The sequence below is a fragment of the Acomys russatus genome, chromosome 17 (genome assembly GCF_903995435.1).
Source record: "Acomys russatus chromosome 17, mAcoRus1.1, whole genome shotgun sequence".
In the NCBI taxonomy this organism is placed as follows: Eukaryota; Metazoa; Chordata; class Mammalia; order Rodentia; family Muridae; genus Acomys; species Acomys russatus.
In genome coordinates, this window is record NC_067153.1 from 46,408,699 (window position 1) to 46,424,469 (window position 15,771).

The 15,771-nt window shown below is 52.3% G+C and overlaps 1 protein-coding gene across 1 annotated transcript in view; it reads right to left on the reverse strand.

Moving 5' to 3' along the window:
- The window catches only part of Efcab6 (EF-hand calcium binding domain 6), a 164,244-nt gene that overhangs the window by 42,627 nt on the left and 105,846 nt on the right, over positions 1-15,771 (reverse strand). The window contains exons 17-21 of the mRNA XM_051159414.1: positions 14,615-14,729; positions 12,237-12,370; positions 9,198-9,430; positions 5,533-5,629; positions 2,575-2,693 (exon numbers count right to left, since the gene is read on the reverse strand). Coding sequence (XP_051015371.1) covers positions 2,575-2,693; positions 5,533-5,629; positions 9,198-9,430; positions 12,237-12,370; positions 14,615-14,729 — 698 coding nt within the window. The remainder of the gene's footprint in view (positions 1-2,574; positions 2,694-5,532; positions 5,630-9,197; positions 9,431-12,236; positions 12,371-14,614; positions 14,730-15,771) is intronic.

Sequence of the window (15,771 nt, forward strand, 5' to 3'; positions counted from 1 at the left end):
AGTGGATAATGGGTGTTGAAAGCCCTTTCTGTCTGGATCTGTTGTGTTCTCTCATAGTCGGGTTTTCAGAAGACCAGCACATCACTTTCCTCCGCTTCCTGTCACGTGGGCTCCAGCTACACCAGACTTCATAGGCCCCTGTTTATCAGCAGCAGTGCGGTGCACTGCCTCCCGTACACTGTCAGTCAGCCTTGGTGGGGTCACCTGTCTCACTGTTGTTTCCTACTACTGGTGCCCTGAGCAGCCCCCTCGGGGGGTGCATCCTCACTGCTCACAGTGCCTCCTGCTGTAAACATGGAGGGCAGGCTTGTTCTCACCAGCAGCCATGACGGAGAAGCTGATTGAGTGGAGAAGCTGACTGTGTGAGCTACTCCACACATCACATGCCTTCTCCTACAGCCTCACTTCTGGGCTGCCAAAGGCTGGCACTGCCTCCTCAGTCCTCAACACTTATCTCCTTCCTGATGTCCCAGTGCGCCTGCAGCCTCTTCCTGCTTGGCACCAAGAGCCCCCTTTGACCTCTGAACTCCAGGATGATCTCCTGTGATCCCCTTCCTCTGGGGGCTTCTAATGGGCCTGTCCACACTGTCTTCCCACTGGTCTCTTGGCCCTCAGGACAAGGTCCACTGTGATTTGCCCTTCACAGAGTTCAGCTGCCCTGCACGGGCACCTGGCCTGATCTCTGGAAGTCCTGGCGTCTGTCTTCTGGCTGCTCTGGCTTCCAGCAGCAGCTGGCCTGGAAAGTGACACCTTCCCTGTGGCGCTCCTTGTTCATCCTGCTGCAAGACCCCTGTGCCCAATGCTGCTGTTCCAAGGATATCTAGATCAGTGGATGTAGGTGAGGTCAGAGTCCTGCGGGGACAGTGGTGGCGGCGGCGGCTCCTGCTCAGTGCCAGCTGGGACTCTAGCAGCTTCTACGGCAGCACCCAGATATGGCTATTGCTGGGGTGGAGGCAGCTCTCTGATATAAGAGACGGCCTGAGCCGGGTTTGGTGGCACACACCTTTTATCCCAGCAACTCGGGAGGCAGAGGCAGGTGGATTGCTGTGAGTTCCAGGCCAGCCTGGTCTACAAAGTGAGTCCAGGACAGCCAAGGCTACACAGAGAAACCCTGTCTCGAAAAACCAGAGAGAGAGAGAGAGAGAGAGAGAGAGAGAGAGAGAGAGAGAGAGAAAGAGAGAGAGCCTGATTTCCTCTGGACCCTGGCAATAGGGTGTGGGGTGAAATGGGGGGGGGTCTTTCTGTAGCTCTCCATCCTCGGTTCCTCCTCTGGCTCCTGGTCCTTAAGTAACAACACGGTCCCCTTTAGGCTTCCAGCATTCCCACATCTTTGTCTTTCACCTTTGCACGAAGCCCAAGCTTCTGTTCCCACTGGGCACTAAGGTACACACTTCTGGCTTCTGCACGAGCATGGTCCCTTCCTGAGGCTACGTCCCATGTGGCAGATACTGCCATGAGCTCTTTACATCCGCCCGTTTCCCCTTGAACACATGAAGCCCCAGCCTCCCATGTAGTAACTCCAAGCTGTCTTTTGTCCATTAGACAGAAAATGTGCCACTCAATTCTAGACTCGGCCTGCATTTAAGTCTTCCACCTTGGGCAGGTGAAAAGCAGCACCGTTCAGTGAGCATGACCCGGAGTGGGCATGCAATGCTGGTGCAGACCTTCCGGGGACCTGCAGGCTGACCAGGGTGTACTGAAGAAAGAGGTCACTCAAAGATGGAACCGGAACTCAGAGCACACTGCACTATAAGCTTACAGTTCACTGCACTCTAAGCTTATGGCTCACTGCACTGCTAGCTTATAGCTTACTGCTCTGTAGGCTTATAGCTTGCTGCACTGTTAGCTCAGGGCTCACTACCCCGTCAGCTCAGAGCATACTGCACTATAAGCTCATTAACTCACTGCACTGTTAGCTCAGAGCTCACTACACTGTCATCTCAGAGTATACTTCACTGTAAGCTTATAGTTCCCTGCACTTTAGCTCAGAGCACACTGCACTGTTAGCACACTAGAAACTTAGGCATCAACACAGGGCGATAGCATAACGGGACCGGCTCAAATCAGCTAAGTCTAAAACATATTTGAAAAATGTCCCTTGCATCATCAGATCCTGTTCCAGTTTAAGAGCTCCCTGGGAAACTGTTCCAAGTTGTCACCATGTGCTTATCTCCTCCATAAATGGCTCGTTAGCACTCCCTGCCACCTTCAGGCATGGGCAGACTGTCTTTGCCTTTGTCATCTCTGCTGAAGGAGTTTCCCTGAGAGCTGGCTGGACTGTGATTTCTTTCTCTGCTGCAGAGAAAGCAGGGGCCTGAACTATGACCTCTGCAAACCTCTCCACTCAGTACTGCTGCTGGGGGATACCCAGTTCTTCAGAGGCCCGAGGATCAGCATGTCTACCCATAGCTGCTTTCTACCAGGAAGGAGGAACAAGGACACAGGATTGGACGCCACAGAAGCAACCCATCCCCAGGCCCACTTCCCCTGAGGCCCTGGTGAGGCACTGCACTTACTGAACAGACACACCAGAACCACCCCCACCCGACCCCCACCCTCCACGCATGTGCTTACGTTTGCCAAAGCTTCTCAAATTCTCTTGGGGTGAGGGGGATGTCAAAGCCGTACAGTGCATTCTTGATGTCCCTTCGCCGGAGAATGCCGTGGCCTTCATTATCGGTTTCTATGAAATTCTAGGGTGGAAGATTGTATTCAGTGGCATGAAGAATAGGGGACTGTTGACAGCTTCTGGAACACTTTAAGGTACTTCTCTATGTGGGGGTATAGAGGTATGAGACGTGTGAGAGGTCAAAGGCTAAGCTTGGGTGCCATGCCTGAAGTGTTGCTTGCCTTATATTTTTGAGACAGGGATGTGGGGCTCACTGGTTTAGCCCCAAAGAGGACTGCAAACCCTGAGGGATCCTCCTCTATTGACCTTCCCAGCACTGAGATTACAAACATGGACCACTTTACCTGGCTTTAAAAAATCTGGGCCCTGGGGGTCAAACTCAGGTCTTTATGATTGGTTGTTTTTCTTTCTTTTTCTTTCCTTCTTTTCATTTGTTTGTTTTGAGACAGGGTCTCACTATGTAGCCCTGGCTGGCCTGGACCAAACTCATCTCAAAGTTCCAGATATTCATCTGTCTCTGCCTCTGCCTCTGCCTCTGAGGCATATGCCACCATACCCATTAAGCAGGTATCAACCGAGTTATCTCCCCCAACCGTTAATATTTTTAATGGGTTTTTTAAAACCCTCCTGAAGAACAAGGAGTTTCCTACTAGCTAGCCAGGATGGATCCATAAGGGTGGGTGGGGCAGCCTGTAAGTGCAGTATCTGTCTACAGTGCACTAGGGCCTGGGTTCCATCTTAAGCACGACAAAAATGTATTAAGGTGCTTTCATAAGTTACAGCAACTAGAGAAATGTAGAACCTGGGGCCAGGATGGACAAACTGTACACTAGTCAGATGAGCTGTTCAGAGGCTCTGTGGGAGGGGTGTAAGCGTGGAAATGGAGCTGCAGGGTGGTGAGGTAAAGGTGGATTTGATGACGAAATGCAGGGACACCTGGTCGCTGTGCAGAAGAGATAAAGGTGGGCATGCCTGCTACACAGGTGCACACCTGGCCCACATTTCAAGACCTGACTGTGAAGGTTGAAACAGATTCCTTGAGGAGAGTGGGAGAGGGGGTCTTCACTGGGATCAAGGTAGGGCAGCAAAAGAAAAAAAGGTCCCAGGAGGCATTTTCACAGAAGGCCCAATAAACAAAAAGATGTAGCATCTCATTAGTCACTAATATAATGTGAATTGAAACTAAAGGAGATATAATCCTACAGCAGCTGGCATGGAAAGTTCCAGTGTGAGCACTAGGGCTGCAGGAGAGAGCTGAGTAGTGACACACCACCAAAAAATACATCCCCGGCTGGTCTCCGCAGAAGTGTGCTGACTGACTGCTGGCCTAAGATAATGTTCTCTTCCTCCATCTGGATGGAGGTTGCACGGTGACTTCCTTAAACCTCTTTAAATTATGTGTTTGCGTTCTACAGACTGCTACCCCAGCAGAGTCACAGCTTAAACATAACCAAGCTATCAGCAGTGGGTTCTAGCATGGGCCTGGCATGCAGCAATCTTGGAGCGCACTGGGCTGTCCCAAGAGCGTTGTGACCACCTGAGCAAAACAAGCCACCACAGGCTGTTAGAGTGAGGCCGGAGGGCAAGCCACTGCTAGTGATGGGGACACACAGGTACAACTTGTCAGGGCAGACACAGATGCACAGAAAGCCCAAAGTGCCAGGTGGATAGAAGCTACAAGAACCCTTCTTCCCTCATGCTGTGAGCCCATCTTGTCAAGATGTGATTAAAACAAAACAAAACAAAACCCAGCCCTTCAGATTCCTGTTGGCTGTTGTGTGATGATGACTTTCTCTGAGTTTCCCTTTATACTTTAAATCCTCCCCAAGCTCAAGCTAACAACAGGAACGGCCCCATAGACTCCTGAGTTACTCCTGAAAGTAAGAATTTACTTGGAAAGAACCTAGAGCTCTGTCTTTGGTGGTGTTTGTTTTTTGTCTTTGTCAACTTACAGATTTTATTAAATATCTAAATGAAAATTTCAGGCCAGTGCCCTTCAAGGGCATGGAATTAAAATCATTAAATCTTTTGAAAGACACTCCATTTTAGATGAATAAAACAAACATTTGAAACTCATTAAGAAACCTCAATGTGTCCCGTCCCCTTCCCCCCTGCCCCACCTCCTCCTCTGCAGCACTGTCATGCATCTCAGGTTGGTCTCAAACTCACTGGTCCTCCCACCCCCGTCTCTCTAAAGCTAGGATAACAAGTGTGAGCCACCATGGCAGAGGTTTTTGTTTGATTTTGGTGTGAGCCACCATGCCTGAGTTTTCTTTTTGTTTTTCGAGACACAGCCTTCCTATATAGCTCAGTCTGCCTGTGAACTTATGGCGATCTTACTATCTTGGCCTCAAGAATGCCGGAGTGACAGGCAGGGACCACCACAAGCAACTTCTTTCCTCTACATCTAGGTGCACATGAGCACATTCCACAGGGCACATGTGAAGGTCTCTGCCCTTCCACCACCTGAGATCTAGGGATTGAATTCAGATCTTCAGGCTGGGCAGCGAGTTCCTCGATCTGCTGAGCCACCTCACCAGCCTTGATTGTATCTTTAAGCATCTTTGATAACTGCTAACGTTTCAAGAACAGAGTTCCATCTTGGAGTTCACTTTCCTTAGTTATTGGAAGTAGAGGTAGACTGTTCTAGGTCTCTACAGTTATACCATCTGTTACTTAGCAATAATAAAAATATCCACATGACTTCATCATCTTTGCAGTCACCGATGGTGTTTTAGTTAGAACGAAGCCAAGACCCTTCGGTGTTGGGCAAAGTCTTTGAAGGATGCAGGAATCTACATCGTGGGTACCTGACCCTGTCTCCCCTTCTCCATGCTGCTCCAGCAGCCAGGCCAGTGCAGCAGTCCTGAAGAACGGAAGTGTGCGCCCTTCCCTGTCCTTACCTTGGACAGGTCTGCCCATCTGTTTTTGGCTTTGGTGACGAGGTACTGATGAGCCTGCTCACAGGCAAGGTCGGAATCTGCGACTTTCTGTTTATATCTTTAAAAAGAAGGATTAAAAAAAAAAAACCTGTGTTTACACGTAATGAGCTTAGGACTCACCCAAGCCCCGCCCCCCTTCCTCTGGTGCTTCAACGATGCCATTACAGTCTGTGATTTCACATCTGGACCGACTTAGTCCTTACAACACAGTCCCATTTCCCCTAGCTGCATCACAGGGAATCTTCTGAAACTTTGTTTCCCCCCCTAGCACACAAAGGTCACAGGGCCCATTTCCTCCATGAGGGTTTAGAAAAGCAGAACGCACCTATAGGACATTAAGTGTCTTAGAAAGGAAATAACTAGCAACTTTTAGCTCTGATTTTGCAAGTCCAGGTAAAAGAACAAACGCAAGTGAACAGTAGAGGTGCAGTCAGAAAGCACGGCGGTCTCTTCTCCCAGCCCCCGCTACGTTTCCTTTTTGAGACTTATTATTTCTAGTAATGTGCATGTATGGGGTGGGGGTAGTAAGTACATGTGAGTGCAGGTGCCCTCAGAGGAGCTGGGATGCAGGTGGTTGTGAGCTGCCTGACATGGGTGCTGGGAACTGAACTTGGGTCCCCCAGAAGAGCAGGACATGCTCCTAGCCACGGAAACATCACACCCCCACCTCCACCACAGCGAATTTTCAAAAGTTAAGCTTTATAAGATTCAAAGATTAAGCAGGGCGTGGTGGCGCACGCCTTTAATCCCAGCACTCAGGAGGCAGGGGCAGGTGGATCGCTGTAAGTTCAAGGCCAGCCTCGTCTACAAAGTGAGTCCAAAACAGCCAAGGCTACACAGAGAGACCCTGTCTCAAAAAACTAAAACAAACAAACAAACAACAAAAAAAAAGATTCAAAGATTATCACAATTGCATTATATTTACTTATAGATGAAGGCCACTTAAGACACCTTAAAAAGACCTTGTGCTGCTGCTCCTGGACAGGCGTGCATGAGGCACAATGGTGGCTCTGGCTGGACAGATAGGGGTGGACTCCTGGGCTGTTCTGCCCACTAAGAAGATCAGGACATTTTAGAGAGCTGAGGCCACTGGCCTGGTCAGTGGCTGCCTCCAGGATCTATGCCTTGCCCTGGGCCCACTCTACCTGCTTCCTGGTGATCCCTTCTTGCCTCTCCTACTTAGGGCCTCTGGTATCCCTGACTATACACCCCCTGCACCCACAGAGCAATGCCCTGAGTGTCTGGCCTCACCCATGTTTCTTCGCCATTCCTCTCCAACTGCCAACTGGACTCCTCAGAACTACGGAACTTCAAGGGTGGAAAGGGATCCGATGCTCTGCCACCCTGTGCCTGTGGCCCGCAAGGGGGCTTGGGAAGGCTTGGCAGGACTGCATTTTCTCCACTGGCTTGGAAGGATAGAAGCCCAGTGAGATGCTGAAGAGTGGAGGCTGGCCTCCTCTGGGCGCCCCTACACCATGCAGAACAGCAGCTGTTGGCAGCCTTGCCCCGTGTCTCCACTTTCTAATGCAGCATGCTGACCTGAGTTACTTTAAGCACCAAGATGGAAGGAGGCTGCATCCTGTTTACACGAGTAAACAACCGCCATCTGCCAGCACAGCGGGAGCCACAAACTGGTAAATAATTTATCTGCGCCAATAAATAACATCTGTGAAGCGGTGGGACCCTATCAGAAATGCCAGGCACAGGAGCTTTTCTGTTTTGCCAGAGTAGCCCCTCACTTGGGCCTATCAAAGGAAGAGTACCTTGAGATGAGACGGAGTAGGCATAGGGACCATGCACCTGGGTCACCCAGGAAAACTGTCCCGGGGAAGGTCCCCATCTCTGTTCCTGGGCTCCAGCTCAGATGCAGGTTCTCATGCTGAGCCACCTGGCACACTTCAAACTGTCACTCAGAACAGCCTGCCATGCTGACCTGTACTTGGCAACTTTGTGCCCCGGACAGCTTGCCCTGCAGGCTAAAGTAAGACTGATCTGTCCCCTGCAGACACTTGTCCCGCATCATCATGGGACCCTGGCCTCCAGCACAGTCCTTCTGAACGCGTTAGCCTTTTGGAAGACACACTGTACATATAGATGACTGGGATCTGAGAGTTCCCAAGACTGGGATATAAGCTGGACGCAGCAGTGTGTGTTTGCCATATCAGCACTCAGGGGAGGAGATAGGAAAATTGTGAGTTCCCAGGCCAGCTTGGCCTATACAAAGAAATCCTGTCTCAAGAAAATAAAACCAAAATAACCCCCCACAAATCAAATGGATAACAAGAGTTTGTCACCAGTGGCCATAGGAATCAAGTGAAATGAGAGAGGGTACTTGGTATAGTTGAGGCAGCGTGTGAACTCAGGACCGTTAACAGATTCAAAGATTAAGCAGGGTGTGGTGGCGCACGCCTTTAATCCCAGCACTCAGGAGGCAGGGGCAGGTGGATCGCTGTGAGTTCAAGGCCAGCCTCGTCTACAAAGTGAGTCCAAAACAGCCAAGGCTACACAGAGAGACCCTGTCTCAAAAAACTGGCACCCATGTAAAAAGCTAGCTGTGGTGGCACATGCTTGCAATCACAGTGCTTCCTGGGTCTCAGTGAGCAGCCAGTCTAGGCAAGAAGTGAGCCCCAGGCCTCAGGGACCAGACACTGTCTCAAAGATAAGGTGGATGGCTCCCTAGGGACACCACTGAGGTTGAGCTAAGGCTGACCTCCACAAACATATACACATACCCACTCTTGTATGTGCACATACATGAACACACACATACACATATTTTAAGAAGAATAATGCATTAACTGTCAAGGAAAAGGCCAGCAACTCAGCTCGTGTCAGCTTTCTACAACATGACAACGAGCACGCCTATGACCTGCTGTCTCTTAGGTGGTGGCCCCACTCTGATCTCAAGAAGGTCAGAGAGACAAACAGTGGACACTGGGATGCTCCTCTGAGGCCTTGTGGGCCAGGCAGGGGGGTATTGGGGTGCCACTGTCCAGGATGGATGTCCAGCTGGAGGCAGGTCCCTGCATCTCCTAAGAAAATGCCACGGGTGGGTCTGTGCCTCCCTAAACTCTCATCCATGGCTTGGATGAACATCTGGAGCTGAGGAGGAGACAGGGGCACACCCTGTTCATGTGAACAGTCCGTGAGTTTACTTGACGAGAAACCCTTGCGCCTTATTCCCATGCAGCCCCAACCTACCCTGCAGTAGCCTCGAGCACCAGAGGGTGCCCTAAGGTGTCCAACGCTTCAGCCTCGAAAGGCTGATCAGAAAGCCTGACTCCATGTAGAGAAATGGACAAGCATGTGCACACATTTACGTGCATGAGGAAAAGCCTGGAGGGACAAGCACTGAGCTATGAAGCCACGTCCCCATGGTGGGACCATGAGTGTCTTACCTGACTGTTCCACAACCCCCCATGCAGTGTGTCGTGTACATGTGTGTGCATGTGTGTGTATGCTCATGTGTGTGCGCATGTGCCTTTTCTTAAACTCAGAAAATAAAATAAAATAAAGGTGCCTGCGGGGTCATTATTTTGTGTCCCGTGTGGCTGTAGCGGAACTGCTGGCCTCCTGGGTGGAGGCGCCGGCACACACCAATGGCTCTAATCACACCCCCTCCTTACTTAATGAGCCTTTGGGGTGCCTCATCTGATCTCCAGGGTCTCTTCTCACACAGGTTCTGAAACTCCCGGAAGTTTAGAGTGACGCTAAGCCTCAGGCCCAGGAGGCCGAGGAAGCGCTCAAACTCGTCATCCTTCATGTTGAGCAGTAGGTACTGTAGCAATCTGTGAAGATCATGCATGCTGATTATGCCATCCCTGTCAGTGTCTATTCTAAAGAAGGCAGCATAGGGATCCTAGAAACAAAACACACACGTCAGCGCACTCTCCTTCCCTGCGTACGAGCCACTCACAGCCATCCCCCCACCCCCTGCAGGGACATAGGTTCCAGGGTGGCTCCCGGAGGACCCCACTGCTCCTGTCCTAGATGCCGCTCCTGGGAGTAGGAAGCTGGGAGTAGTTGGGCAGTGCTTGGGACACTTTGCACCCTGTCTCTGTGGATCCCCCCATACAGCCCTGCCCTGGGAACTTGTCCGGCATCTGGAAGGGTGCCATGCTCATCCCTTCACGCCAACAGTTCCCCAGTGGCCGTTGTTCAGGGCATGAATGGGCCTGTTCCGTGTCAGTGTCTAGTTAGAGGACTCCGGCTCCACCTCAGTCACTGCCACGCTGAGAGAAGGGAGCTCTGCTTGGGGGGCGCCCCTAGTGGAGGCTGTAGACCTGGCTGTGTATTGCTTCCCACTGGCTCTGAGCCTCTCGGGCTCCAGACCCTTGGCGGCGTGGATGTCCAGCCTGAAAGAGGCCAAATCTCTTGCTTAATCCTCACAGGCCTCTCACCTTGGTAGATGGTAGCCGGCTCTTGCTTATTGCTCAGACCACATACTTAAAGAGTTCCAAGTCCTCCTGTACATGTCTCATGGGTGTGTCACACATCCCACTTGCTCCTTGTACCTGGAACCTACCCTTCATGCCCATCTGCCTCAATCTCGCCGAAAGCCCTTGATCCCTCAGGAACCTAACAGAATTGTCTGCACCAGTAATCCCTATACTTATGCTGCCCAGCCCCTGTGCTCTGTCTCCCTTAGAGAGCCATATGAGCTCCCATCCCTTCCCACCTCCCCCTTGCTGCTCTCACACTCAAGGCTGCCTTGGGCCCTCCACAGACACTGCACCTGCAAAGCTAGTTTATACCTCGCTCCTTGCCTCTGCTTGCAGGTTGATTCCTGCTCCCGTCTGACCTGTGTTCCCATCTGCCTGGCTGGAGCCCCAGTTCCCAGAGCAATTCCCTCCATTTAGGTGATGAGGCTTGCTGGGTAAATGAGGCTGAGTACGCTCTGGGTACCTGTCAGCTGCTAAGTAAACTCTCTTCTGGGTACAAGGCCCTGGTGATGACAGAAGCACAGGCCACAGGCCTTGACATCTGCCCCCCCCCCCCACAGTCTGCTGCTACAGAGCAAGTAACAGCACGTCAATGCAATGCACACAGCAGCCAAGGGTGGGACCGGTGACGCACCAACCTTCACTGCTGTGCCACGGGCACGATTTAGGTGCTGAGAACCCTGTGCCTATAAGCCTTGCAAGTGTACAAAGCTTAGTCACTCATCTCAGCACAACAGTCCCACGTGTCCTCACGTAAGCCTTACATCTGGATAGATGCACTCCAGTTCCTGGCTACCCCAGCCAACCAGGATCTTCATTATCTTCTTGATAGGGTGGGTGGAGGTTAAAGCAAATACATGTGTTCACCACCTGGCACATGATATGCACCCCACTTATGCACCAACTAAGCGCTCATCACCCTGCGTGGCAAGCAGGTGGCACTGGGTTGAGCAGTTGAAGAGATGATGGGCATTCTGGTTTGGTCTGCTTACAATGGCATGAGGCTGAGTGCCCTGAGAGCCAGTAGACCCATGTGGCTCCCTCCGAGGGCTTGAGGAGGACAGGAAACTGGAGTGGCCAAAGCCATCCCAAAGGAGAGGACGGTTACCCGGGAAAGGAACAGACTGTGCAAATGGGGTGAGAGGGTCACATCAGAGCAGAGCCGGAGTGAAGCAGGTGGCTGGGCAGAGTCACGTGTGGATAAAGAACTCTGTGTGGTGAGATGCACACCGTGCAGGGAAAAGTAGAGAGTAGAAAGGTAGCTTATGCCATCTTCCTGGCAGATGCAGCCAGAGAAGCATGCTGCCGCACGTGTTCTTGCCAGCCACGTGACCAGGTTGAAGGCTGAGCCCATGGGAGCGGGGGTGGGGTGGGGGTGGTGGAGGGGGGGGGGGGGGGGGGCACAGAAGACCTGGATGGGCCTCCTACTAGAGCACGTCCTCAAGTCGCAGGGTCTCTGGCTGTCCTGTCTTCCTCTCCGCCCTTGTCTGCTGCCTCCCAGGGGTCGGCCTACCTGCCCACGCTCCTGACCAGTTAGGATGGCCCAATATTCCCCACAAAGCTGAGTGCTTTGCCCTCACATGGGCAAAGTGCCTTCTTCTCTAAACCCTTACTACTTCTTTCCACAGAGTTTGGACCCTGTCTATCTTGTCCGTCGCATGTCTCATGTGTAGGCAGCCATGCTCCTGTCATGCTGTCTGCCTTCTCCTGGGAGCCCTGTTGGTCCCTGACCAGCTTGGGCCGGGCTCTTGTCTGCTTTCTCCTTCCAGCATTTGATTAGGGCTTCCGAGTTGGAGCAAGGGCCCCTTCCTCCTCTGGGCACTCCTCCGTGTTGTCCCACTGCTCTCAACCAAGACCCCCTCAGCAGCCAGCCACAGTGTCTATGAGTTGCCACACTCACTGTATCTTGGACAAGAGAAGACTCCAGGTAGGGCACCCCAACATTTAGCCCAGACTCTGTGCAGGATCCCGAGTCCGCTGTGCCATGGGTGGCCACGCTCCCTGAGAAGAGAGGTTCTTCCTTCTACCGTCAGCATCGAGTGTGAGTCTCAGCAGAGTGGGGTCTCAGAGTTAGGCTCCCCGCCCCAGGCTAGTCCCTCTCTCTCTGTATGTCCCCTGGAGCCACTGCGCCTGACTGGACACTAGAACTCATGCATGTGTGAGCTGTGGGGTGGGGAGCAGGGCAGAGCCTTAGAGAAGCTATGAGGTAGAGTGATATGTTACCCGGAACGACTCCTTCACTCTCTTGGGGAAAAGTTGCAGGCATTCCTCAGCAGACATAAAATAGTCATCCAAGTTCATCTTTGTGGTAGGGCGTGACTGCAGTGGAACGGTTTCCAGCCCACTCAGCTGAGTGTCTGAAAGGATATCAAGTGGGGGGCTTCCATTAGCTCTGCGGCCACACCCATGCCTACCTCAGCACCGCTCCTTCCCTTCTGAAACCTGGTTGAGTGAGACACGCCCCTCCTGCCCCCATCTACCCCCCTCTGTGCTTCCCTCCCCCAACTCTGGCATTCTGGTCCTATGGTTGCAGCACAGCACTGTTTTGTTGGTTCCTATAACATGGGACACAGGCACTCTGTGTGTATACCTGTCCCGTACTTCTATCCTTTCTAGATTCACTTCCTGATTCCCCAAACCAGAGGAGGATTTCTGCCTCTTCCTTGCTCTCTGGAAAGGATATGAAATTCTGTCCCTGATCGTTAATTGAGCAGGCTTTCCTCACCATGGACCCTTGCCATGGGGCATCACTGATGACATCACGCCAGGGGAACATCCCAGAGTTCACAGCCTCACACTTCAGGGGATTCTGGCTGCGGGTGGGGAGTGGAGGGGGAGGGGGAGGACAGATAGGCACTTAGTAGCAGTGAGGCTAGCATCTGGTGAGCAAGTGACTCTTGCTTGGGGAGTGAGTACCCGGATTTCCAGCTGACTGCATTACCTATCCCATAAGGACAAGGATGACAGAGGAACTCGGTGGCGGGGCCTCAGGGTTAGAACTTTCCAATTACTTGAGGAACTGGATTCCCACTCCTTCTTTCAGTGTAAGTCAGTGTATGGTGTGCTGGAAATGGGGCTCCCGGGATTGCACGGCTAGACCTCTGACAGCCATTTGTAGCCTCCTTGCTCATCTCCTGCTCAGCAGGTTGAGGTCACCAGACTACACATTCCAGGACATGGCTGCAGTGACATGTGGGGTCTTTGGGATGTGATGGGGAGGGTTAGGGCTCCTTGACTTTTACTTTTTTCCACCTCAAAGTGGGGGCTGGCTACTGCTTGGCAGATCATCTGAGCTGATCCCTCCACAGTGAACAAACACACACGCACGCGCGCGCGCACACACACACACACACACCTAGGGTCACTGGAACATGACTACATGACTTTTCTTTCCCGAAGCATCTTGCTCTGTAGGGCCTCACAGATGACAGCTACTTAGAGAGGCAGGGACAGGCCAGGGTGAGAATGGGTGGGAAGAGGAGGATGGAGATCGTACTCTCCCCGCTCAGGCCTCAGGAAGGTGACCTATTCCCTCTGGCCAGAGAGGGCTGCACCTGCCCAGCAGATATGCCTCAGGGGTTCTTTCCTTCCTGCACTTTCCTTCAGGGGTATCAACTCACAGAAGCTGACCCTGCTGCCCAGTGCCGCTGCTGCCCCCCACCCCCTGCAGGGGTAGGACCCATCTCTCAGTGTATAAGTAAGGGTGCTGCCTGGAGCAGGCTCTTTAGAGGCAGTGATGTCATCCCCCAAAGCCAGTGCCATGTGCCCAGGGACACTAGAGTTGCTGGACCAGACACCCTGCAGGCTTCTTGCAGCAATGAGAAGAGTATTCCTGTGACTCCATACATGAACTTGGTAGCTTTGCCAGGGAACTAGAGGCAGAGGGAAGGTGACAATTCTGGAATCTTAAAATGGCCACAGGTCCAGCTGACCCTGCTCTCATAAGAGACTGTACTGTTTGCTCTCAGCTGCCAAAGAGCAGGAGGCACAGCTCTGCCTTACCTCATGACACAAAATATGCCCCCTGATTTTTAAAGGGCCATTAGGGATAAAGCAGGACATGCCTTGGTGGTCTTGGCTATATCACTAAATCTAGAATGTCTGTGTCCCTACCTGTTGATGAGGGAGGACCAGCACTTGCCTGTGGGACATAATTGCTAATTACAGATAACCATTTTTGAATGAGTATGTGTGAGTGTCTGTGTGAGTGTGTGTGTGTGTGTGTGTGTGTGTGTATGTGTGTGTACATGTGCACGTCTGTGTGTTCCCCAGCATTGCCGGCTTGAGCCCACAGCCTGGCGGATGCCAAACAAGAACCCCTGCCCTGAGCTACATCCCCACCACTCAGATAACCAGCTTTTATGGAGGTGGGTCTGAGGAAGCGGTCTGAGGACCATCCGTGCTCTAAGCCTGTAGTCCACCCAACTTCCTGTTTAACTTGGTGAAGAAGCTGAAACACAGATACGATTAGGCAGAGACGGCTTCCACCTCCCAGCTGGGCTGGGGTCGCATGAGTATAGTGGTGGCACTGCCAGGAAAGACCTGTGGTGCCATCAGGCCCCATTGTAGCCAAGATACATGAGCATCTGCCCGCTGGGTACCTTCGAATCCTGTGGTGAAGTCCTGGTAGCTCATGCCTCCCTTCTTGAAGCCGATCTTGGAGGCCAACATTGCATACTGGTTGTCATTCATAGGCATCCCGCTTTCCTCCAGGACCTAAGCAGGGAGGAGGGCAAGGGGGAGAGAGGCTGTGGAGTGTCTGTCCTACAGTCCACAGCTCCTCCCCAGGCATCAGGTCAGCAGTCATTATTACTTGTCTGCCCTCCCCACCCCGCCCATGGCTGCAGAGGGTGGGGCCAGCCTCCTGTGTCCCTTGACAGAGGCACAGGCTTGTTGGGGGGGGGGGGGGGCTTGTGAGTAAACAAAGGGCACAGGCGGTATGACACTCAGACACAGCCAGCTCAGCAGCTCAGCAGCTCAGCCAAGGCCCTGCCAGGCAAGGTGCCCAGCTCTCTCTTATCTCTCAAATGGCTTCTGAGTCTCATAAGGTAGCTTTTTATTCACATATTTTCCAGGAGTCAAAGGCAAAATAAAAGCAATTTCAGGAGGTAAAATACGATTGTCCCTCAATTTGGGTATAAACTTTATTGAAACTCATTACCAGGAGGATCCATGGGGGTCATGGAGGGGACAGTGGCACTCCCAGGAAGATTCAGGGGCACCAGCTGGACACCACAATCTGTGCTACCCTCTCCATGGTACCCTTCCCTAGTCAGTACAGGGAAAGAGTTCATAGGCCAGATGTCATGGCATCTTCAGCAGCCAGCTGTGTTCTTGTGCACCTTGCTCTTTCAGAAACAGCTGGTGTGGGCATCAGGAGGAGGCGAGTACTCTCGTAGATACTGGCTTATGATGCCCAGGCTCTGTGGAACACACACTTCATCTGAACGTGCCTATGTGGCCCACCAAGCCCGCTTCCATTGCTTCCTTAGCTTGGATGAAGCCTTGCCAATGAAAAGAAGTAGCTCAGGAGCCTGGCACTGGTGTCCTCCTTTTCTCAGGGGAAGCCATGGACCTGAGTTGACATAGTCAGATGGTTCTAGTGTTGCACTAAGCCCAGAGCAGAGGGCCAATGGTCAAGCCTGGGAGACAGGCAGGAGACAGGGTTGGGCCCCATTTCGTCACCCTCACAGTATGACACTGCTCCCTGACTGCACTCTGACTGCATCCCCCTGCACTGTGCTGAGCTCTCGACAGT